Source organism: Hippocampus bargibanti, linkage group LG01 (genome assembly GCF_051943395.1).
Source record: "Hippocampus bargibanti isolate YZ-2025 linkage group LG01, ASM5194339v1, whole genome shotgun sequence".
NCBI lineage: Eukaryota > Metazoa > Chordata > Actinopteri > Syngnathiformes > Syngnathidae > Hippocampus > Hippocampus bargibanti.
This window is the reverse complement of record NC_142734.1, coordinates 7,430,187-7,456,518: the sequence shown is the minus strand read 5'-3', so window position 1 is coordinate 7,456,518 and position 26,332 is coordinate 7,430,187. Positions and strand designations below refer to the sequence as shown.

Genomic DNA, 26,332 nt, shown 5'->3' with positions numbered 1-26,332 from the left:
CAGGAACCACAGAATATTGAGTTTTAGGAATACATAAACATTCAATGCAGCGTAAGAAACCTTAGGCTCTCTTCTTTCATCAGAAAAAAATATCGTAATTTCCTAAATTATATGGGTCTGGAGTTATCTGAGCTTGAAAGGGGGGTGGCTGTCCAAAATACAATCAATACATACATATTGGTTTATATGGCGCTTTAACAAAGGCTGAAGTTGGAACAAATCGCTAACATGGAAAAACGGGAAATGCTGCGGAAAGGAAAAACATTGCCAGGGGCCATGGCCAGCGCTTTATCAGCACCCAAATAAGATAAAACAAAACCCAAATTCAGGAATGGCGCTCTACATCATATTTCATTAGCAATAAATTTGTGAATGGCAGTGAATGAGTTAAGAGGGTTAGGCATGCAAATAGTACTTTTTTTAATGCATGCAACTTCTCTTCAGTTTGACATCACCCATTGTTCTACTCCCCCATGTGTGTCCATATAATGATGGATCATGAAAGCATTTTCTCTGCTAACATGCAAAAGGTGCAGTGGGAAGCTGCAGGCTATGGAAAAGTATCTATTACATAAGAGATTTAACTCAAGGAATCCATGGTATTCGTCCAAGAACGCCAGCCAGCAATATTAATGACTTATTTTATGAGGCACCCTACCGAGACCCCTATTTGTGTATGGTCTCAGCGCTTGGTCGTTTATGCCTTTCCTATAGCCTTGTAAAATGGAACAACACACAACTAAGACACCGGTCGCACATGTTGCCACCAGACATTGTTGTTTTATTAACTTTGTGACACGATCACTGAAAAGAGACAAAGCGAGTCCTCCGTTGGGTGGCAAAGTAAGAAGCGGACTTCTGGTGTCCAATGGGAGCGCTGACTCTGCGCCACCCGCTGCTTTGACTTGAGCCGCCCTGTGGCCTCATGGACTGGCTGTTGTCATTCCCGCTAAGTTTCATTACGACACACGGCCCAGTTATGGGTCAGTGTGTTGGGTACAGTGGAATGTTTTCCCCCCCTTGTGTGTTTGATCCAGCCACGTGCCGCACATTCCCGCCTGACGCGCTCAACAGCAGGAAGACGCTTTGCAACTTGGCCTCACATAAACACACACGTCCCGCTTGGTTTTTAATGGAAGAATGTGTGATGCACATCCTCCTTTCCTGTTGCTTCTCTGCCTGGTTTATGTGAGGGAGACCTCATTTTTCACTCACTCTGGGGAATGTGCGTGTCACACCTGTTGCTTTAGTGGGAGGATCGGGGGCAGTGAAGCCTTCACTTATTAAATCAGAAGATGGATGGGAAGGAGTGATAAAAAGATGGAGGAGAGAAGACCAAGTTCAAGAAAAGGGTGTGTGTGCGCGAGAGAGAGAGAGAGAGAGAGAGAGAGAGAGAGAGAGAGAGAGAGAGAGAGAGAGAGAGAGAGAGAGAGAGAGAGAGAGAGAGAGAGAGAGAGAGAGAGAGAGAGAGAGAGAGAGAGAGAGAGAGAGAGAGAGAAACTGACCTCTGACACGGACATAACAGCAACCACACTTAGTCAGGACTTTGCGAAAGAATTGTTGGCAGCCACAGCAGCCTCGGTGGTGGCGATGGCGTTGGTGGCCCCGTTTCATGCTGTTCAACCATGAGCAGAGGTAGGCATGGTCCGCCGCTCACGCTCCTCAGTGATTGACCACCCCCTTTCACGCTCCTCTCGTACCCACGGCAAGTTCAAATCCCACCAGGAACAAAAGGCAGGTCTTTAGAGCCTCCTCCTTAGTTCATCACAGACAGTTCACGTCCACCGTCCACAAAAGAAGCCGCAAAAAAAGCAGGCAAGTCGGATATTAACAGCCATGCAAAGATTCCACTGAGCAAATTGTCTTGTCGTCTCGCTTGATCTTTTTTTCATGTAGTGCACTATCCTCTGTGAACTGCCTGGTCAAATGACAGAGTGCTTCAGTGGAGAAAGACAGAGGAGAAAGCCAGAGAGAAAGAGGGGGAGAGAGAGAGAGAGAGAGAGAGAGAGAGAGAGAGAGAGAGAGAGAGAGAGAGAGAGAGAGAGAGAGAGAGAGAGAGAGAGACAAAGTAAGGGGAGGGATGAGGATGGAGGGTGGAGTCAGCAAGCCCTCCTCACTGGCTATTCCAGGATAAGGTTCCCACTCCCCTAATTTTCACTCTTCCTGAGCGACCCCCACCAACAAACCGCCTCCATCTCGTCTTTCCCACTCAGCTGTTTTGTTTTTTTTCCTCTGCGCCTCACTTTTCTGCCCCCTCCGTCTGCTCTCACCGACAGTGCTTCTTCTCTTTCCAAATGCAAGACCTAGTGAAAAGTGCCTCGTCACGAGTCGATCTTGCAGAACAGCAACAGCCCTACTGACACGCAATATTGTGAACAGAGGCGGTGTTCTGAGCCATGTTCAGTTGTAGGTATAATATACTGCAGTTGCCTTTGAAGTGACATGCAAGAATGCTTTGGCTCTACTGGAGGTGTGCCTGTTTTTCTGGGCAACGTTTGCGTTCGTTCAAGGCCAAGAGTTCAACACAACCAGCTTTTGTGTTCTCTTTGTAAATTTGTGGGACAAGCAGTGGGGTCTCAAATTTCACAATCTTGCCATTCTGCGCCTGTGAGTCACATTTGACTTGACTATTCATCTTAAAATTTAGTGAATCTGTAAGTCATTATGACAGACAAACAAACCCAGATGATAAGCCATGCAGAAAAAAGAAACAAGCAAGCCGCTTCGGATCTGCTTTCAAGGTGCAATATGTGTGATGACAGTCAACGAACAAGCTTGGATTGTATTGTATTAGTCTTTATCAGTCTCGCTGTGGAGAAATTTACATTTCACAGGACCAAGGTAATGAAAGTAAGAGGAAAGGAAAGGAAGAAGTAGAAAAACAAAATACAGGACCTACTCTTTAAGTCAAAGCAACAAAAAAACGAAATAAAGAATGCAACACAACACAAAAGACACAGTCATTCAATCTTAAGCACTTTCTGCACCCTCTTTGTGGTATGAAGTAATTTTCGGTGAAAGAGGATAGGATCAAGGTGTCCTTTTCACCAGTGGATCAGTGGTGAAATGTGCCCATATGGTACAAGCTAAATGTTGAAAAACGAACACAAAGCTGTAGCATCCATTGACGAAAACAGACTATCTCACATCTCCTGTCACACGTAAATCCGCTTCAATTCCAGGCCGCGACAGCGCTTTACGCTGACACTCCTTTCTTCTCATCGCGGACTCCTCAATCCATGCATTATCCAGCCGCTACGGGTTAAGGTCTGACCATGCAAGGCTGCATTCGACGCCATCGACCAAGAATTGGGGGAGCAGTGACTGGCCGTCTGCAGACAGTTTATGTCATTTTGTCAATAATTGAGCAACATGAAGCTGACGGTTTCCATTTTTAGAGATGTGCACTTGATTGTGCCTCATCAACCTTTGCAAATGAAGTCAGCTCGTTGAATTGCCAATAGCGATACAGTGGGCCTAGCTACATCATCCACAAAATAACTGCAAGGTTGAGCGTGACGCTATTACAAAGCATGTGCTCAAAGATGCAATCAATGTATTGCTTTATGCGAAAGGAAACAACAAAACATTTCATATGGTTGAATTATCTGACTGAGTGTGACCTCATCTTCGCATCAGGATGACAGACTGCAATCAGGGTAATTTGCTGGATCGCTTTGGCAGCAAAGTCGCTCGACTTCTATTTGTGTTTGAGCATCAACTGGCTGACAAGCTTATTTTTCCAAAAAAGGCAAAGCACATCCTTGAGGCAAAATGACTGATCATCACTTTTAGGCACCATTAAGCGAGGTAACAAACACTGTCGTACAGTAAACTAACAATGGAGGGATTGAATATAGATCCACACAAAAAAATGGATGTAACAAAACACAGCAGTTGATACACTTTAGTGAATATGTTGTAGGGCATTGTACAATTTGCAATGCAACAAACAATTAAACCTAGAAATAAATAGAACAATATTCCTTAGTTTGACACCCATGAGATAACTTTACGATCACTCATAAGAAAGCCAAAAGCTGAATAGACTACACAATTGAGAAATAATCATGACTCAAGAATGTGATACTGAAAAATTGGGGTTAGGCTTCTTCCCAATTGAGATGAGGAAAAAACTCAACTGAATCCAGTATCGGCCAATGGAGGAAACACACCTAGTGTTCTGCAAACTACAACAAAAACATCAATATGGTACACAAGTGCAGCATTCTCCAATCTTTACTAACCGAAAACACAACAAAAAGAATTCACGACACAACGCCAACACGGTCACAAAAACAGGTCCTGGTTAGGTGAATTTCAAATCTTCTGCCATCCACAGGAAGAAAGTTTAATTGTTCTTAGAGATAAACAGCAATGCATTGTTTGTAGCAAATACATTTTCTGAACAATAAGGTGAAACTGAACAGTTTTCCATGACACAACTCATGTGTTTGCCTCATTTTCTCTGTGTAGCGTCTTTGATGGCGTGAAACACATTGAGTCCAAAGTCCAAAACTCGTGAATCAAATGACCAGAAAAATGATTCAACCAGACAGACAAAACGTTTTCCAAAAGAGGCAAGATGAAGCACAGACAACCAGACAACCACTGGAGGTAAAAGTCTGTCCTAAACGTCTATCCTAAACGTTTGTCAACGCAAACACTGCATTACAGGAGATTGCACAGTTCCTTTTATGAGACACATTCAATATTATTGAATGGTCAATTGAAATCACAAACTGACAACATAGTACAAGATACTCAGTAGTACCTGTTGCATAACAGATATCTATGCGGACTGAATGGTGTAGGGCACTGGTGTCAAAGTCAAGGCCCGGGGTGAAATCTGGCCCGCCACATCATTTTATTCGGCCCACGAAAGCAAATCAAACTTGTGAAAGTCCATAATGCTTGCTAAAGTTTGAACCAAAATTTCACATTTTTCCATGTAATCCACAACAACACTGAATATTTTTTACTTCAGATTTGCAAATTCTCCTCTTTCATCTAGACCTGCATCATGTCACAAAGAGGGTACAGCAATTGCTGAAGAATGAATGACTCTTTGTGTCTTTGTGTTGTCATATTTGTTATTTAGTTTATTTTGTTGTTGTTTTTTTACTTCAAGATGGCACCGCGAGAGTGGCTGCCTTTCCAGCAGCTCCTGTATTGTTTTTCTACTTCTTTCTTTCCTTTCCTCTTCCTTTCATAACGTCGCTGCTGTGAAGTGTACATTTCTCCTCTGCGAGACTAATAAAGGGACATCCTATCCATTCCAATCCAATCAATTTGTTGTGCGCTCTGTATGTAATATGTGGAGGGGGTGAAAGATTCTTGGCTTCCCCAAATAAGGGCCCCCGAGAGGAAACCGTAACTACAATGTGGGCCGTGGCAAAAAAAATTATTTTGACACCCTTGGTGTAGGGTTACTTGATCATTATTGCCGCAAGAAAAAGTTATTTGATTGCCCATTTAGAAGTCATGGAACAGATTGAAAACACTCGCTTGCCATGAATTAAACGGGCTTATCAGTCATGTAGCATGATCAGTCATCAACGATGGCAATGGAGATACGCATAAAAAGAACAAAAAGTAAAAGCAGAAATATTAAAAAGAAAATTCATGATCTCCCACCAGAGGTGGTTATCGCCACCATTTCGTCTCTCTGCTTTTATCTTTCTCCCTGACTCACCCACACCTTGTCTTTGTGCACGTCCCACACCACAGCATAGACGCACTTGCACAACACCCAATCCCAGTACATGACACACAAATCAGGCTATGGTCCAAGCTTATTCGTGTGTCGGCTGTCTCCTCCACAACCTCCACATCCACATTGAAAGTGCCTTTAACTGTTGTCGTTTCCACCAGGTTACGTAACGTTTCTTGGCTGAGGGGACAGTAACTCGCATACAAGCGGCAGACTCAGGAATGTGATTTCAAGACCCTCTATGGTCAGTCCACAAATGAGTTTCGAAGTACATTACACACATAGGAGAAAACTGCTGAAAATGCATAGAGAACTACGCGCCACACAATTGCGGTGCAATCGCCTTAATTTTTTCCGTTCATTTTCTTCGTTGGGGTGGGTGGCAAAAATTGGGCCCAACTGTGACGGGCGTCTTATGTGAGTCCAACACCTCCCAGCCCCCTCGATCGCCTACCTTTCCCACCATATAAGAATGGAGTGCCTTCTTTTATATAAGGCGCACCCAAAAGTAGTGAAGTACAGTACAACACACCCAACTCACTTTTAGCTGCATGCCTCCATCTGCAGCTGTTGTAATTGGGCAGAAAGTGCAAGTCGCACAGACAACAGAGATTGAAACATGACAGTGGCGCCTGCTTTCAGGTAGAATGTCAGCCAAAAGCCGAAAACCTCCCCCTCATGTTCGCATGTCCAAGATGGCGGTTCTCCTTAATTGGCTCTCAGCTTAGTGATGAAGGAAGAGAAAAAAATGAGCTGAAGTAGAAATAGGCAATGGAGTAAGAGACGGGAAAAAAATCAAAGTGCGCATATTTTGGCAGGATTTCAACTGGTTGATGGACTGAGGCAAAACTAACGTCAGCGGTGGGGGGGGGGTTAGGAGGAGAGACGAGAATGATGGTATGGACACGCAAGTGTGTGTCTAACTTCTGACCTGACTGTGCTCATTTGGGTTTATTCAATCAGGCAGCATTTGGAATGGAAACAAGGGCATGAAATGCGGTGAAAAATATTTGACACACAATCACAATTACCATATTTTGCCGTGGAAAAGGCCCACCAGAGTATAAGGTGCACTCTCAATGAATGGTGTATTTTCAAAGTTTTTCCATATAAAAGGTGCACCGGACTATAAGGCGCACCTTCTATGAATGAAAAAAAAAATTCCAAATATAATATAAATATAGATAAAAAATGTCCAGATATAAGGCAGACCACATTATAAGGTGCTACAGTAGAGGCTGGGGTTATGCACAACTTCTTCTAAGGGGGAAATGGTGTCAATGGCTACTGACAGTATTGCAGACCTGTTGTGGCTCAATATTACTTCACATATAAGATGTGCACCTGTGTAAAGCCACAGGGTCATCTTATGAAGACAATCAAGGCTTTTGGATGTGCCTTATACATCGGAAAATATCAAAGTCAAAGTCAGCTTTATTGTCAAATATGCTAATATGCATGACATACAGCACAGATGAAATTACGGACCCAGCGTGCGAGGCACATATAATGACTTTAACAAACATAATAAACACGACAACGCCAATTTTCCGGGAGAGAGAGTAAACATCGCAAAACTAATTAAATCCAAGTGAATTATTTTTTTTCAGTCACAACAAAATAAAAAATAACTAGGCTATAATGAAAAACACTGAACAATAAACTTAGTAATTCAAATCAAAAATTCCAAAATGCCAAACTCAATCTCCCTTGACAGGGCAATTGTCCAGCCGAAACCTGACCAAGATTTCGGCAGACTACAGCTCAAAAGTGCCACTCGCATGATTGAGTAAGGCGCGCATTTCACAGCTTTGACATGGCACATAAAGACTGACAGCTAAGCACAAAGGTTTTGTTAGTTGTGACTGGTTCAGTGAGGGCCAATGTTTGAACATGTATTGTGACTTGCGAGGGTTCCGTCATGGTCAGGGGAGCTTTCAGGTCCTACCTGTTCCTTCTCTGTGCTGCTCCCAGTCCTGGCCCTCGGACTCCCACCGTCCTTGGTCTGCCCCCCTTTCCTCTTGGGTTGATGGGAGGTCCGCCTCAATGTCCTCCACGAGCTGCACACACAGATGCCTTTGTCAGACCGGGTCCTGTTCACCTTGCCAAAAGTGCAGAGTGATTATGGTCACATAACCACACATATAACAGTAGCGCTTGTATTTTTCCATAATGTCCTGGATGGCTTTCCCTCTTTCCTTCATTTATGCGTGAGCGACAATTCAGTGGAAATTGTTAGGGGCCACAGTCATCCAGCCAAGGTTTCAGTCTAGAGAAGTTAGCAGGCACAGAACTCAGTGTCGTGTAGTAATGGTTCTGCATATGGTTTTATGGAAATTCAACAGCAGACAGTCAGTAGTAACATAATGCCCAATGCGTTGAATCAGGTGTGTTGAAGGAGGGATACTTTAAAACTGACAGGACAAGAGCTGCATGGGCACCTCTCCTCTGGATCACACGTGTCAAAGTCCGGTCCACCAGGGCTGGTGTCCTGCACGTTTTCCATGATTCCCCGATGCAACACATCTGATTCAGATGATCAGAATCATTGTCAAGCTCCTATAAAGGTTACTTATCAGCTGATCATTTGGATCTGGTGTGTTGCAGCAACCATTTGAGAGCCAGACTTTGACACCTATGTTCTAGACAGTCGATATCGGTGTGAGTGCAATTGTGGATGCTTATTTGTCAATATATGCCCTTTGACTGGCTGGCTACCGGTTAAGGGTGCGTATACAGTACCTTGCCTTTCACCCAAAGTCGGACAATGCTGACTCTGGTTTCCTTGTGGCCCAGATGGGAGCAAACAGCATAGAAAATTGGATTGGATTAGCCTTTATTAGTCTCACAGTGGAGAAATTTATATTTCACAGCAGCAAAGTGATGATAGTAAGAGGAAAGGAAAGGAAGAAGTCGAAAAACTAAATACAGGAGCTGCTAGAAAGGCAGCCACTCTATAATAGTGCCATCTTGCAGTCAAAAGAACAAAAAAAACTAAATAACAAATAATGTGCCAAACAACACAAACCGGGCAGGAACAAGAGTTTGTACCAGCAGAAATGTCAAGATGACAAGCACACGCTCCAGAATAAGTTTGCAACTCACCAACTGCTGGTTGGGCAGTGCCACCAAAGTGAGCATGTCAGCCATGGCTCCCAACATCTGGTCAGTGCGTCCCTGATTCTTCTGAAGCGGCTTCATTCTGGTGTGCTTTCCAACCACAGCCTCTTGTCAAGTTTGCAGATCAACTATCCTGTCCTGTCCTTCTCTTATAGTCCAACTGGCAAGCCGAGACTCATCACCCTCCCAGAAATCTTCCTGGCTGATTCTTCATTGGCTGCACAAGATCACCACTCCTAACTATCCTCCCTTCATCTTGCATTATTTATTCCCCTCCTTGTGTGAATGAGCTGGATTCCTCGCTATTTGTGTGGCATGTCTTCTTGACTTTCTTCGGAGAGTACAGGTACCTCCACTTCTTCTGTCCCTATGCAAAAAAGTTTCAGCTAGTGACACTAAGTGTGTAAAGCCTGAAGCAGCAGCAGCCCCAAATAAGGCAGCCACGTACAGCCCCTGAAGCCCATCTATTTATGATGCTAGCATCAATTATACAAAGATCTGCTACTCAACTCAACTTGAAATGCTCACAAGCTAAGCGTTGGTGATCAATTCATTGTTTATTGATGCAACTCAATTAATAAGAATAACAGTGATGATACTGATGATAATAATAATAATAATAATAATAATAATAATTATTATTATTATTATTATTATTATTATTATTATTATTTTATTATTATTATTATTATTATTATTATTAACAATAATAATAATAATAATAATACCATTATTATTATTAATAATATTAAAAATGTATTATATATTGTTGTATTATGTGTACAATATATTATATTATTATATTTTATTATTAGTATATATTGTTTATATTATTATTATATTTTATTATTAGTATATATTATTATTATAAAATTATTATTATTATTATTATTATTTTACTTTTAGCACTTTGCTGCTGTGAAATGTAAATTTCTCCACTGAGAGACTAATAAAGGCAAATCCATTCCAATCCAATTACTACCACTATTATTTTTAAAACAGAGTTGATAATAATAATAATAATAATAATAATAATAATAATAATAATAATAATAATAATAATAATAATAATAATAATAATAATAATAATAATAATACAGACACTCCCCAACCTGCGAACGAGATACGTTTCGAGCGGTCGTTCGTAAGGTGAATTTGTTCATAAGTTGCTTCAGTGCTAAATTTTGTATGGAATGTATGTATGTACTGTATGTATAAGGTTTATATAAGTATGTTTAAGGTTTATATAAGTATGTTTAAGGCTTGTACTGAAAAATAAACATTTAATAACATATATACTCTATAAAGATACAGTATGTACATATACAACTGGAGAGAATACTACATATGTTACTACAAAAATGTTCATATGTACCGTTGCTTCGTAACTCAAATGTTTGTAGGTAGGGGAGCGTCTGTACTAATAATAATAATAATAATAATAATAATAATAATAATAATAATAATATTCGGGAAATTCGGGAAGGATGTGAGGGCCTGTTTCTCCATCTCTTCCATGTACAGATCTTTTACATGGAAAAGTTTGAGTTATAAGTGCTGGTAACTGCTCTGGACAAAGTGCCAACAACTAATATTAGCTGAGCACATGGCCGTATACAGAATCACTCATCCAGCAGGCTAAACTTAGTGCTGTTTCCCAAGCCTCTCGTCATCGACGTCTTCTCTCACACTGACCTCTACTGGGTAGATTCGTGTCGAGTGGGAGTTACTTAAAAGTTCATTAATAAAGGGTGCCAGTGCATGCAGAAGTGCGTGTGCGCGTGCGCGTGCACGCATGTGCGTGAGTGTACATGTACGCGTGTTTGTGGGTCAGGCTTCCCCCTATGTTTAAAAGCGATACTGCATCTCCTACCATGAATCGCAAATCGTGAATATCTTGAGGTGGCTTACATGACCAAATAAAATAAAAATAAAATACTTATTTTAGCAGATCCAAACCTGCTAAAATGTATAAATGTCTTCTTACATTACTTGCTACCAGTGCAATCCCCATTTCTCGAGTTGAGTTATACTTGTTTTGGTGTTTTTTTAACTTATTTATGTATGTATTTAATTGTTTATTTATTTGTTCGTTTATTTAATTATGTATTTATTGTTCTCCTCTAATGTGATGCTAAAGTTTTTTTTTCAAGGAGATCATATAATTTTTGAATACGTTTTAAAGTTATTGTTCCAACTTATGAATGCAGGTATTTTATAGGGTAAACAATAAAAACCCAATCATTGTTTGTTTTTTTGTACTTAACTGCTTAAATGGGGACAGTGTTTAGTTGTCACGTTGTGATTTTCATCCCCACCAGAGGGCGCAACTGAAAAGCAAAACACTACCGGTAATGTTCTTCCTTTGTATGGTCAGGTGTCATGTCCGGTCTGAAAAGACAATGGTGGTGGATGGTGATGCAACATGTCACCTGTTCATACGCACTGGTTGTAACTCTGCAATGACATGAATACAAAATATGTACCCGAGACATTCATCATTAATTTGCTCTACATTTAGCTTATATGTGACGACCTGCAGAAAAAATATCCCGTGACTGTAGAGAGTCAAGTGTCCTTGAGAGTTTTGAAAGGCGCTCTTAAATGTAATGTATTATTATTATTGATTCTAAAAAGTAAAACGTGTGACTTCAAACAGCTCTCCTTACATTCCAGAGGTGATACTCTTTCATCTTTTACATACAGAAAACCAAATTATAATTCTATTTTACCAGTGTTTTTCCATCTGTGTCTTTGTATAGAAGTACAAGGTATGAGTCCCCTTTCCACCATATTACGCCATGTACTGTAAGTCTCAACTTTTATTCAAGCACACCAAATAATTATGATATCACTGACAAGTGCAGCATTTCAGTTTGATCTCAGGGAGGCAGACTTGATCTCCATTCAAAGCGGAAGTATTGCACAACCTCAGTAGTGCAGTCGCAAGGTTGCCAGATGAAACAGTGGTGGTTACTTTCTTGACAAGCACTCTTTGACTGCATGTGAGCAAGGCCCTGATGCTTTCAATCAACTTGTTCATGGGACGTTGCTGCCCAAATTCAGACAGCAGCTCCAAAGCAAACACGGGATATACAGATGATGGAACCACAAGTTGAAAAAAAAATGTCAAGGTGGTTTTCTGACAGAATTACAAGTCACCATATTCAACAAGTGCTCTAAGCTGCATGGTGTCATCAGCCTTGGACCACACAGAAAACAACAGTTTTCAACATAAGATACCAGACCGTTGAGGGTGTGACAACAATTGTCTATTTATAAACTTGCAAAACCAACTTCAGCTATGTTGACGGCCAAATAAAAAGAGGAACTTTGATGCCTTGAGATAAGGATTTCACTCCTCCCTGAACCATACTTATAACTTAGAAAATGCGTTTTTCTGTCACAATTTTCAAGGTGATGGGTGGTAAAAATGCAGGCAGGAGAGAGGATCAGATTGTATTTGACACATTGTATTAAATAAAGTCACCAGGAACAAAATCTCAAACAACAGTCATCAGAACAAAAAGGTCCAAAGTAGCAAACAAAACCATGAGTTAAACATAAGACAAAACAAACCTGACAGGGTGGAACAAACAATGACCTGACACGGAATGGTCGTGCCGGGACTCCTTTTAACTGCCACTGATTACAACGACCAACACCGGCGCTGCTGCAGGCGGGACTCTACAGTGCCACCTGTTGGTCGCAAGTTGATACATGACATTCTCAAATCATCCTTCCTAGTTGAAATTAAAGAGAAACATCGATTCTCTTCCCACCTTCAAGTCCCATCTCAAACCCCATCTATTTAAAATTGAATTTTCCTTGTAGCTCTCTCTCTTGTTTCTATTTATAATTGTGTTTTATTTATTGCATTCTATTTGTGATTATATTTTATTTATTATAGTACCTATGCTTGTCTGTGACTGTAAAGTGTACTTGAGAGCTTTGAACGTCGCTTAAAATGTTACGTATTATTTTTTTTTTCCACAATATTACAGCCTCACTTCCAAAAGAGAATAAATTCCTTTTTTAAAGAAGTCTTGGAAAGTATTTAAAGGAAAGGCAGATGCATTTCCTGACTCGATCCGGCTTGTTTGTGGGTGTGCGTGTCCCACAGCATGTCCGTGGGTTCCCATGCATGTCATCTGTGTCAAGGGAACAATTACCACCCAAGGTCCCTGCCTTAGCGAAATTCCAGGGTTGGATTGGTTTGTCCCAGCAACTAAATTTGCATATTGGAAAACAGCAAAAAAAGAAACGAGTGCTTCCCCACACAAATTGCCGAGCCAGGAAGCGCGGGCGATTCAGTCACAGAGTTGAACTGACTTGTGAGAGGTTTGCTCCGATGACACAACAGATGGGCTGAGGTGGCTGCGGAGGGACTGATAGATGTTGTGGAGACAAGTGACAAAAATGAGCAAGGGCGAGAAAGATGAGATCTTTGAGGGCGGGGTCACCAGACCACCTCAGCAGGCGGCGAGGGGAACAAGGGTTGCCGCTGTCCATTTGGTTTGCTTAATCTCTAAATCTTCTCTAATCGGGATGAGAGGCAGAGGGCATGCTGCCTGATTTAGGACTGGAACCTCGGTGGCCATTACAAGACACCGAAGGAGGGGGCAGACGAGAGTAACAGACACTTTAGGGAACTTCAAACTAAGCTGTTTTTTTCTTCAAAGGGTGGGAACCAAAAAGATGCTTTCAGCGATCGACGCAGAGGGAAAAGAAGGGAATTCTCGATGGATGGATTCCTTCAAGGTGAGAATTTTTGATCACAATTAAATATGCTTTATTTGATGTTCGGGAAGATGATTTGGTGCATTGCAATCAAGAAGGCAAGGCTCACCCTTGTAAGTTGAAGAAAGCTTGTGCAATGAAGAGGTGAGCAAGAATGTACCGTTAGGCAGGAAGTTCAATTTCAAGTTAAAAAAAGTAAATATAAAGAACTTTTGCTTGAATGACAGAAAAGTTGTCATTACTGCACTAGACTAACTGATTCGGCATAGCCCATCTGCTATTCTTATGAAGGCTTGATCAATTATATGAGTGAACAATGTTACATCAAAACAGCAAGAAGCCCATTTGATGGGCACGTAAAAAGGTTTTTGCTTCCTTTCGTACAAAAATATTATTTTCAAATCCACATACAGAGGAAGTAAGATGTATTTTTGGGGGATAAATTACATTTTCAGTCGCTTCATATTCAAAATGTTAAGTACACGTATGCTTGACTCAAAGCCATCTCCATTATCAGCTCCTCCACCCTAACCACATGTCCTTGTTGAGAAGGTTTCTTCAGCCGTCATCTGTACAAAAGTGAAGGTTTCGGACGTTTCGCCTCCTATCCAAGAGGCGAAACGTCCGAAACCTTCACTTTTGTACAGATGACGGCTGAAGAAACCTTCTCATCGATGGACCACTCCTGTACGACTGAGAGCTTACACAGACACATGTCCTTGTAGAACTATGAATGACTGAAACTTGTCAGAGGGCGGCAGGTAGCGGTTTAAGGCCCCATGAAAATCCCAAATATCAGAGACCATCAGCGCGTGATCTATCGCCCTGACTCACCCCTGACAGGAGGCGTCACCAGCAGACCTGCCACATGTCACTGAGCAGCATGGACAATCTGACTCACGATTACCCACGTTGAATTGAGAGGAGACTCAAATGTTGAAAAACAGCCTCAAGTTCAAAAAAGTTGTTTGTTATATGGGCCATTTGACTTAATCGGCTCTAAGAATAAATGCTCACTATAATAAACTAAAAAAATTAAATTGGATTGGATTGGATTGGATTTGCCTTTATTAGTCTGGCAGTGGAGAAATCTGTATTCAAAAATGATTTGCCCGAGATGGGCTGATTCTTATTTCGAGAAATACATGTAATACATGTAAATACTGTGATGTCACGAGAGGCTGGGTTCTGGAGGGCAAATACATCCCCCTAAGATGGCTTCACCCAGAGAGAGTTTTGGCCCCATTAGGTGGAAGGCAGCAATTCAAACACCACACCTGTGGCTGATCACGGCTTGATAGGCAGGCAAGGCTTTTAAGGTGGAGAGCCTCTGAGTGTGAGCTCGGGGGAGACAAGCTCTGTTGCTGTGCTCTGTGGAGAAACTGATTGCTGCGTGGAACTCATTGCCAGTTGGGACCATACCACAGGACACTGGATTCGGACCTTGCTAAAGGTGGCTAGGCTACATGAGGAGGACGTCAAGAGGGGTGAGGCCTAGAAACTCATGGAAAAGAACTCTGTCTTCAGTTTCACCTCAGAAGAGACTTTATTATGATTTAAATATTGGAAGAGACACTATTCTTGCCTTTGTTACTTGTGAATTCCCCCTGAAACCTTTGTTTGTATTCAAACCTGTCGCCCATTGCGCTCCTTGTCCTGTCCCGCTGAGAGCAAGCCTCTCGTGACATTACAATACATACACAATACATTATCAGATTCAATTTTGAACAGTGGTGGGCCATCAGGGCATGTAAGACCTTCTCTGCTGGCCTAAAAATATCCAAATCACAGACTAATGTGAATCATATTTTGGCCATAAATTCTTATTAAATAATTAACAATTGTCTTTCAGCTTCCTTTGATTGCTTTTCTCCTGTTGTGCTGCTTCCAGATGTGTTTTTTTGTGTTTAAGCATTTAACCAATCACATTTCTGCCGTCATTTGTTACCAAGGTCAGAAATCTACCTGGATGCCTTCACAATCAGTTTTGCAGGTCCTGGAGTTGGCAACCCAAGGCCTGGTTGCAGGCGCTGGAAACGTCAGAGTTTTCGCAAACGATGATTGCCCAGTTACATGATTGGCTAGTCACTAGCCCACTGATCCACTGGTGAAAAGGAGGCTTCGATCCTCTCCTTTTTCATCTACAACTGCTACATACAACAAAGAGCGGAGAGAAAGTCCTTAAGATTGAATGACTATGTCTTTGTGTTGTCATATTATTTTGTTATTTTGTGCTTTTGACTTCAAGATGACGCTGTGAGAGCGTGGCAGACTTTCCAGCAGTTCCTGTATTTTGTTTTTGTACTTAATCCTACATAATTTTGCTGCTATGAAATGTACATTTCTCCAATGTGAGACTAGTAAAGGCTAATCCCATCCAATAATGTTCCTTTGAAACATACACACCTTTGTGAAAGGAGATGTGCTCTCTGGCTGATTTTTACGGCGGATCTTCAAAAACTCAGACACGGAACTAATATTTGTGTCCTTCTCAACATATTTTCCTTCCAGATGAGAATGGCCCGCCAAAACGCTGAGCTGTGATCCCGGCAGAGGGGTCTGGGCAGTGGCGGGGCTCAATGGCCTCGACATGTGACGACCCCCACTTGGGCACTGGCCCATGTGAGGAGTCTGAGACGAATTTGGATAATTCAGACTCCGCAAGTACCCTCTCTGACGACTCAGTGCTTCCGAACATTGAAAGAGACGACACATATGCAGAGTCTTCTAAAACACTCTATGAGGCATGTCTTCGCAACGATCCCATCTCCCTGAGAAGGATTCTGGAGAGAGGCGTGACCAAGGAAGAGGCCATGGAGTTGGACATTAATGGCAGGGTGAGAAACATTGTCAGGCACTCAAAAGCGATATCTGTGATGACAAACAAAATAACATTCAACATAATCAATACCGTGTAATTACCTTAGTACAGTGGGGCCTTGGCTTACGAACTTAATTGGTTCCCAGACAGAGTGTGTAAGGCGAAGTGTGTATCCCAAAAATTAATTTCCCGTAGGAAACCATTAAAATGAGAATAATCCGTTCCCAGGTCTCCATAAAATATAATTTTCAACTAAATAATCCTTAAAACTTGACACAATATCTTATTCTATGTATAATAAATGTGCTATTGTATTGTAATGAACGAAATACACTGCACTGTACCATAAAGTCACTTTATTTACATTTGTGAAGGTCGTTAATGGCTCTTAATTGACACCTGTTGCTTTCTGACTTGTAAGGTCTTACGAAACTGAGGCATCACATTATCATTCATGATGTTGATGATTATCATAGCCACAGTCTTTTCTGGATGGAACTGTTTAATAAAAGCCTACACATCATTCCACTTAGCCAACATTGCCTTGATGCTCTCCCTGATGCTGCAGCCATCTCCTCCTCCTCGCCCTCAGATGACAACTCCTGAATGGCTTGCTTCTGCTTGTCCTCTTGAAGGCAAATCAAATCCTCTGTGTTGAGGACCTCATTATGGTCAGCAACAAGCTCCTCGATGTCATCTGCATCCACTTCGAGTCCCATGTTCTGTCCAATGGAAACAATGTCATCCAAAACAACAGAGTCATCAGGGTCAAATCCTTCAAAGTCCCTCTCAAGGATGCATGGGGGACACAAATTCTTTCAAGGATCGAAGGGTAACATTCGGTGTCATTAGTCATGTGAAAGCATCGAGCAAATAAAGCCTTTGTGTAAAGCTTTGTTGCGAAGGATGGTAGCAATGGTGGACTTAGCATATCCGCTAAGCCGCTAAATCAGACAAACGCACACCTCGTACGTGTTTCTCAATGATCTCCTTCTTCTCCTCGACTGTAATTTTGTTTTGTGTCTTTGGCTGAACACGAGCCTGTGATGGGGTCTTTTTCGGTCCCGTAAAAGCAAAAGTATCCGTTATGAAGATCGACGTGTGCATTCAGAGAAAGGGGGTGGGAAAGGTAGGCCGGCTGGGGCGCTGTTCGGTCGTGTGCTTTGGTGTTCTTCCGCCAAAGATTAATCCGCCAGCCGTGGTGGGGCGGAGCTCCTTGTGTATCTCGAAAAGTAGTGCTTATGCCAAGGTTTAATTTTCATGAATTTAACGTTCGTAAACCAAAAACTTTGTTAGGCAAGGTGTTCGTAAACCGAGGCCCCACTGTATTTCAAACAGCATTTATATTGGACCTCATTGTGTCCCAAAGAAAATGTATGTGGTAATGTACTCACTCTTTAGAATCTCTTCTTTCATCAGAAAAAAAATGAATTAATTCCTAAATTATATGGGTCTAGTGTTGTATGAGCTTGAAATGAGGGCAGCTGTCAAAAATACAATCCAATACATACATCATGGTTTATACACCGCTTCAATAACAGCTGAAGCTGGAACAAAGCACATAACATAACGCTTAAGATGGAAACAAGGGAAATGCTGCCCCATTGTGGAAACATTGCCTGTATCTACCCCGTTCAAGGATAACACTTCGTACTGATGTCACAAACGTTTATTGTGGAACACTTGGAACACCGTGAAAACTATAAATGACATTTAAAAATGACAAGTTCGACAAGACATACAGTAAATAAGCAAATTAATAACGTACCGTGTGCAACTTATTAACCGAAAGTAGATAAACTTTGATGTAGACTTTAGACTCGTTTTCTCTCTGCAGCAGTTACTCTCGTTCTGTCTCTCTCTAGCATTACTCTCATTCTGTCTCTCTCTAGCATTTACTCTCGTTCTGTCTCTAGTGATTACACTGGTACATCGAAACACATGACACGGAAGCGGAAGTGATAATGACAAAACATTATAAAGCATTGAAGACGATTTTAAGAAAAACACACATATAAAAGTTCGCATAGAAACAGATGTTAAACACTTTTACAGACAAGACCAAATAAATTATATTTTTGTTGTCTTGGTAACCAATGACAATATACCCCCCAATTACATTGCCGGAGGCCACGGACAGTGCTTTATCGTCACCCAAGCACGAATAAATTTGTGAATGGCAGTGAATGAGTTAAATGGCACATTTTTGGTCTATTGGCCATTACGATTATCATTTCTTCAAGTCATGAAATCATCTTAATTGTTAGTCTTTCATATGTTTCAATGTAAATAATTAATTAATTAAAAAGCATACTGTACACAACATAAATCATCATGTTTATACTTAGCTTGTCTCCATATTTGCCCATCAGAGTGGACTCATGGTGGCGGTGAGCAAAGGGCTTGTGGACATCGTCACCACGCTGCATGTATGCCCTCTAATAGACATAAACCACCAAGACAATGATGGCAACTCTGCTCTCATGATTGCAGCCCAGGCTGGTATGTTGCACCACAATTGAGACAGCGCGCACACGCACGGATAATGCCTTCATTCATTTCCATGTTGTCTTGCTCCGGTAGGCTTCACCACTATTCTCAACTATATCCTCAACTACTACTCTGGTGTAGACACTGAGGTCAGGGATCCTCGTGGCTTTACCGCCCTCATCAAGGCGGGCATGCAGGGCAGAGAGGACTGTGTGTCGGCTCTGCTCATGCACGGTAAGTTCAAACGTGGCCTTACGTGAATACATCAAGTACAAATGTCTACAACACAGTTAATCTGTTAGTCCAGGCACGGGTTATTAATTCTGCAAAGCAACGACATAACAACCTGAAACGCTTGCCAACATGGTAACCTCAACCTTATCTGTCTTATTTTGTGTGTAATTAGAATAGGTGTGGTGAAACAATGTTACAAGCAGCCATTAAAATGACATCTTGACAGTTTATGAATCAATGTGTCCACCAACCGCAAATTCACATATGCAACTGCCAAATACAGATGGTATGCAATTTATTGAGAGTGATGTATAACGATACAGTGATGACTTATAATACAGCTAATGTGTATGGTATATAAAACTGTAGATTTGCGCATGATATCATCTGGCCCAATTATTGTGGTCCTCTTCCATCGACTGTGCAAGATATTTTAATGTTGCTCACGTCCGGACCACTTTTTTGTCGCTTACGAGGCAAAACAGTCACTTGTGGGATGTGAAAAGTTGCTAAATATTACACAATATTACTCGGCAGACACAAGTACTTCCTTACATCCATAAACATGCACATACATTTACATTTTGTTCTTTTGACTTCAAGATGGCGCCGCGAGAGTAGCTGCCTTTACAGCAGGTCCTGTATTTTGTTTTTCTACTTCTTTCTTTCCTTTTCATTTCATAACTTTGCTGCTGTGAAATGTAAATGTCTCCACTGCGAGACTAATAAAGGTAAATCCAATCCAAAAGCACAGCATTATTACTGTTTCTATCACTGTGAGTGCCGGTCAGACATTGGGTGCATTTTGTACTTACTTTGCCCAGGATTGTGTTCAATGGAAAAATGTCTTCCTGATTCGTCTAAATCAGGGGTGCTCAATGTGTTGCTTTGTGCAAGCGGGTTTGGTAAATGATAAAAACTTCTGGGTAGAGTTGAGGTTCTATATTCGGACTGCCGTCTTGGTCTGAGGGAGAAGACAATTGACATGCGTGCCTCTCATAGTCTCTTGTTCCACTGACTCGCTGCAGTGCATGCTCGTTTGCGCCATAGCCAGGCATCGCTAGTCGAACACGCAAATACGATTTGCTCGTATCAGTCCGCTCAATACGTCGATTGCGATCGACCGGTCTCTCTCCAAGGTAACGCTCTACAAAGTTTAGGTTTTTTTTGTTCTTTTGACTTCAAGACGGCGCCGCGAGAGTGGCTGCCTTTCCAGCAGCTCATGTATTTCGTTTTCCTACTTTCATTCCTTTCATCACTTTGCTGCTGTGAAATATAAATTTCTCCACTGTGAGACTAATAAAGGCATATCCAATCCAATCCAAATAAAGTTGAGTTGTTTGGCTGAAACCGAGACGTCAGCCTATCAGTCATCGGTTCACTTGATTGATACACCAGATAACAAATATAATGACTTCTCATTCTTAGATACACTGCGTGCTCAAACAACGCCCCTGAGAATTAAAAATTAACAAACGAGCTGCATCTAATTTAGTTACATCCTAATTTTTTGGCTCGTTTTTTCCTCTGAAACGTAATATAGGGTATCAAAATGAGTTGGGGAGCTGGACCAAGTAAGAAGAAAAAGGTATCACTTTCATACGGAATGGGAGTAGGACTATTTTTTCACAGTGACATTTACAAGGTGCGTTTGAGTCGTCTGCCAGTTATCAGAGTGAACTCGGGTAATGGCAAAAAATGTTCCACAAATAGTTGTGTTGTGCAACGTATGCAATTATATATCAACATGCAAGTTGCAAGAATCTTCAATATATTTCTCAATAAATATAATGGGTAGATCATTTGTACTTGTTTATTTCAAAACTAGCTCCCATGCTGAAAAATGTGAGCGCCCCTGCTCGAAATGCTCTTATTGAATCTATTAAATGGGCGAGTGCCAAAAGTGACCACACGGTCGCGATATTGGACTGCATGTGAAGCGATTCATCTATTTTTCGCCACTGTTGTTTTTTTAACTGTCGCTGTTGTGCTAAAGTCTATCCCAGCTGATTTGGGGCGGGAAGCAGCAATTGACATCCATGTTAAAGGACAACCGACATCTCCGGACAAGTTGTGTCCATAATTTGTAAAATGGCTTCAAATGACTTCTACTGAGCGTATTTTACAAAGATTCCACCGCATATAGCTATTTTACGTTTTAAGACTCGCGCTGAATATTCAGGAAGTCTTGTTTTTGAGTTGGTGACAATTCCTGACGTCACGTCACAGAGGGAACGCCCCTGACCGAGAAAGAGACACACAATGCATTTTGCGGTACTTTGTTTGGTCTGAAAACTTCGTGTTGATGGCAAAATTAGAAGGAAAACACATAAATAACGCAATGGTGAATCGTTGTGTGTTGCACCAAGACAACTATTTGATATTCGCTGACACAAATTCCCAGCAGACAAATCAGCCCATTTCCTACGGAGCTTGGTCGCCATCTTCTGCATTTTGTGGGTGCTACATTGCTGTCATTGACAGATCGAATTGCTTTAATCGATTGCAAACATTTATGCGTTCCTTTCAGAAGAATTTGAATCATATTCATAACTGGATGAGTAACAAGAAAGCATCTTCTCCGAATCTGAAGCCATTGTATGGTTCTTGAACAAGGCAAGACGTCTTGGCGTGACGTCACGAACTGGGGGCAGGACTTTCTGAAAATCCACAATTCACAGCTCAGTTTGTTGCAGTTTTAGCACACTTTAAGTCATTTTTATTGATGGTTTGCATTTGACTAAAAATATCAGCCTGCGTGTTTTGAGTATTTTAGATGCCATAAAACGTTTTTCTGATGTCAGTTAGGAAACAAAGAAGTGGTGTCGGTTGTCCTTTTAGATTTCTGAAACTTAACATGTATGAATTGATCACGTGTTGACATTTGTAAACATGTGAGCACTTACATTTGATGTATTTAAAATATATATATTTATGTATTTTCTTGTTTATTCATGTATGTATTTTATATGTTATATATTATGTTTTTATGTATTTATTTACTCATTTGCTTATTTATTTGCTTGTTCTTTCTTTAAGTATTTATTTATGTATTTTCTGATTTATTCGTTTATTTGTTTATCTGTTTATTTATTTGTTAGTTTGTTTATTTATTTGCTTGTTTATTTGTTGATCTGCATTATTTATGTCTGTCTGTCTGTGTGTCTGTCTGTCTGTATGCACGTGAGTGTGTGTGTGTATGTATGTATGTATGTATGTATGTATGTATGTATGTATGTATGTATGTATGTATGTGTATGTATGCATGCATGTATGTATGTGTGTATTTATTTATATATATTGTCTTGGGCAGGTGCCGAAATGAATGCAATGGACCATGTTCAAGCTCATGGTTTGAAGGATTGGGTCTTGAAGACGGGAAGATTTGAGACCATGAACAGAATCCGCTATCTGCAGGCTCATCCTGTGGCTGACCAGTTTTGTGAGCGCTACGCACCTGAGTGGCCGCATCTCAAACAGCTGGTGGAAAAGGACACTGCCACCAAGACCACAAGCCAGAAATTGCGGCAGCGCCTAAAGGACAGCTTCACCTTCAGCTTCTCTCAGGACCCCCAAGCCAACGGGGTCATGGACCACATGGTGCGCATGACCACAAGCATCCACAGCCCCCTCATAGCCACCGCTTGCCGTCCGCTGTGTCCCAGCAGCCCCCCAGAAATCGGGAAGCGGCGCTTTGCCGTTCCCGAGCTGCTTGAAAAGCACAGCAGCAAGGAGCTGGAGGAATGCACGGTTTCTCACAGCAACAGCTCCCTCACGGCCTCTTTTCCCAGCGCTGCATCCGTCCACTTGGTATCCCTGACTTCCTGCTGCCAGGAGGCGGAGCGCATGGACAGCACACCAGCCGGGAGTATGACAGGCTTCATTCCCCGCAGAATGGCATACAGGAACAGCATCTTCCCCACAGGCTGCGTCCCCAAAATTGAAGTGACCAAATCCGCCGAAACCACCCCGACAAAAGAGAAGAAGAAGAAAAGGCAAAAGGGTTACCTGGAGCCTCCTGTGTGGCGGTACAAGGAGGCGAAGGAGGAGAAAAAGAGGGAGAAGGCCAAGGAAATGCAAAGGGAGCAAGAGAGAGTATCCAAAGTGTCCAAAAACATAAACAAAACATGACTCATATTGGAATTTTCCACAGATGATTGTTATTCCTTTGTATGACCTTCTCTGTTGGCCTAAAAATATCTCTATCACAGACTATTTAATTATATTTTCTCCATAAATTATTTTTAAATAATTCCAAATTGTCCTGCATCTTATTTCACTGCTTCCAGGCAAATGTTTTCGGATTTAAGCATGTAACCAATCACATTTTAGCCATCATTTGGTATCAGGGTCAGAAATCTACCTTGCCACCTTCACAATCAATTTTGCAGACTCTGGAGTATAAAAATCAATGGCAACGAAACAGTTGCTTTAATCAATCAGAGTTCGAGTTGGCTACCGAAGGCCTGCTCGAAGGCGCTGACAACCTCAGAGTTTTCACAAATTATGATTGGCTAGTTACTAATCCAATCATAGCATCACGAGCCAATAGTGATCAGTGCATACTGGCCAGAGCTAGCACACTGTATCGGTAGCGATCTGCATAAGCAAACACATTTTTATGGTGATTTAAAAGTGGTTTTGTCAACCCACAATGGCTGAAGGAGAAGAAATGGATTTGTTTGAGATTTACCGTTAACGCTATTTTCAAGACGGACTTTTCAAGAAAAAAATGAACATCATTAAGAAAGGTCGGTCAGTTATTTCCTGGCTAGCCTCTAGTGGACTTGTAGTAAATCACACCACACTTTTTTCTGTCTGGATTGATTCAGACGTAGCACTACTGAAGGCCTAGCGATGAAATCCCGCCACTGAAATAGTATTTATTTGGGTCACAAAACATGCACATCCTTCCATTCAATTAAATTGTCGTATTTTTTATTTATTAGTTAAAACATACATTAGTAAATACCCCATTGCTTGTTTCCAATGTGATGAGGTGGTCTATTTTTCTCAGCCAAAGCAATGCAATGAGATCATGTTTCCACACTGTCTGTCCTAGCGCCTGCCAGCTAAAAATCTATTTCTAAATATCAGCTAAATATCTTGTAGTATTAAAAATTATTTTTCTTGTTAAAATATCTGAATGTTTTTGTTAATTATTGCACCATTACAAATTTACAAATCCTCTCCTTTCCCATAGTTTTGCAGGTTTGCGCTTGCGGAATGGAATTGTGAGTTTTTTTCCATGTAACATTACACACATATTCTGGTAAAAATTAAATTTTTACTTGTTAAATTCAGATCGTCAATTGTGATGCGTGATGATCATATTGGACGTTTGTATTTCTTTTGCTTTGACTTTAAAGTTCTGTTTGTGATGTAATGTATCAGAGGATTGTCATCAAATGGTGAGTATAGTTTTTGCTTTTTTTTTAATGTTCTTGTGTTTGGGAGCTTTTTACTGAGCGAGTTGATTGAACTAAAATTTTGATGGTAGCTCTAGTCCTCTGTACATATCCTGAATGTCCAGAAGTAGCGGGGCCAGACCTCTGCATTGATAGGTCCCTGCCCTAAAATTGAGGGGGATTAGAGGACTATTCCCTGAAATTAATCTGATTACCCTTTTTGTCCTGACTGATTGTGTTCTATGACTGGCCCTGATTGCCCCATTCGCCCTGGTATCACCTCATCAGCATGACTAAACCTATGTGATAACGATCGAAAGACAGGGGTCGGGAACCTGTTTGACTAAGAGAGCCATACAAGCAAAATATTTAGAAATGTTTTTCAGTGAGAGGCACATACGCACGCGAACACTCACACACACATGCACACATACACACACACACAAACACACACACATACACACACACACACACACACACACACACACACACGCACATATATATGTGTATGTGTATGTGTGATTTCAATAACATGTCATAATTTATTATTTAAAATAACTTTATGATAATACTCACCATTAACATGAATGGTTTTTCGTTCCTCATGATTGGTAAAAATCCAGCCAAACAATTGGAATGAAAGTCAACTTGCCGGCTCCATACGCGAAGTTACTGCTCCCAAGCCTGCACACTGCTCATTAGCTTGCACACTTGCTTTCTGCTGTCTCTCGCAGAGTATACTTATGCTAACGTTAGCACGGGGCTTGTGAAAGTTCCACTAACATTCGACTGTTTCATCGATGACATCGTTTCATTGCAAATTAGAATCACGGCAGAAAGTTTTCTCTCGACAAAGGCGAATCCTTCCGTCCATTCAACCTGAACTGTAGAGTGGCTGCCTTTCCAGCAGCTCCTGTATTTTGTTTTTCTACTTTCATTCCTTTCATAACTTTGCTCCTGTGAAATGTAAATTTCTCCACTGTGAGACTAATAAAGGCAAATCCAATCCAATCCAATCATCAAAAGAGCCATATATGGCTCATGCGCCATAGGTTCCTGACCCTTAATCTAAGAAGTCTGTTGTAAACACAATCCAAATTGACCTGTACTGTATGAAATGCTAGTTGATTTGAGCAAGAATTGTGATGTTTAATGGGCAAGATTTACTTTTTTAGACCACATAAAATTGGATTGGATGTACCTTAATTTGTCTCGCAGTGGAGAAATGATGTGATGTCCAACCCATATCTGGTCCCAGATCAGTGCATGCCTATCATTTTCCAAGTGGGAACACAAGGCAAAATGGGTATTCATATTCCACAAACATAATATTAATTACAATGCCCTGTTTGGACATGACATACTGGATTATAAAGAAATGTTTTACTTGACTTTCTTTTTAAACGCATCATAATGACTGAGACTGTACAACATGTTCTGTCTATGCATGAGAGTTTGTTACTTACCTGTATTTCTTTCTTTTTTTTCCTTTCACTTTGCTTTTGTGCAACAAAAATTGAAACTATGACTAATTATCGGAAAGCTCGGAAATCTAAGCGTTAGATTTTTCCAATGACAACAGAATGCGTCAACAGTTTTTTTTTTCTCTGTCAGGGCGTTAACGTGACTGCCACATCTTCAAATAAATAAAAGCAATTGCATTGGTCTTTTTGCGCCCCGCACAGTTTTTGGGATCATTGAGTGGTCTTTGAACCACAATCCTGCCAGTGCGCAGTGCAGATTCGCTCCATGGGGGAAAGGGAAAATGAGAAGTTTAGCAACAGGAAAACCGCTATGAGAACATTC

The 26,332-nt window shown here is 41.2% G+C and overlaps 2 protein-coding genes across 3 annotated transcripts in view; one reads left to right on the top strand and one right to left on the bottom strand.

The window, feature by feature from the left end:
- Positions 1–8,973, bottom strand: part of arhgef25a (Rho guanine nucleotide exchange factor 25a) — a 50,817-nt gene extending 41,844 nt beyond the window's left edge. The window contains exons 1-2 of one of the 2 annotated variants that reach the window (XM_088993146.1): positions 8,819–8,973; positions 7,662–7,773 (exon numbers count right to left, since the gene is read on the bottom strand). In XM_088993146.1, coding sequence (XP_088849272.1) covers positions 7,662–7,773; positions 8,819–8,914 — 208 coding nt within the window. In that variant the 5' untranslated portion in view covers positions 8,915–8,973. Of the gene's footprint in view, positions 1–1,505; positions 1,953–7,661; positions 7,774–8,818 lie in introns of those variants that run through there. The other variant, XM_088993154.1, reaches the window with a different exon arrangement.
- A 4,266-nt stretch (positions 8,974–13,239) lies between these two features.
- On the top strand, positions 13,240–24,344 carry ankrd33aa (ankyrin repeat domain 33Aa). Its single transcript, XM_088993134.1, has 5 exons — positions 13,240–13,594; positions 16,085–16,410; positions 18,767–18,896; positions 18,978–19,118; positions 22,432–24,344. The coding sequence occupies exons 2-5, from the start codon at positions 16,153–16,155 to the stop codon at positions 23,247–23,249; spliced, it is 1,347 nt and encodes a 448-aa protein (XP_088849260.1). The 5' UTR covers positions 13,240–13,594; positions 16,085–16,152; the 3' UTR covers positions 23,250–24,344.
- Positions 24,345–26,332: the final 1,988 nt, after the last annotated feature.

Coding starts and splice junctions, on each gene's coding strand:
- ankrd33aa (XM_088993134.1), top strand. CDS start 16,153: ATGGCCTCGACATGTGACGACCCCCACTTGGGCACTGGCCCATGTGAG. Junction 16,411..18,766: donor AGTTGGACATTAATGGCAGG/GTGAGAAACATT, acceptor TTTGCCCATCAG/AGTGGACTCATGGTGGCGGT. Junction 18,897..18,977: donor CATGATTGCAGCCCAGGCTG/GTATGTTGCACC, acceptor TTGCTCCGGTAG/GCTTCACCACTATTCTCAAC.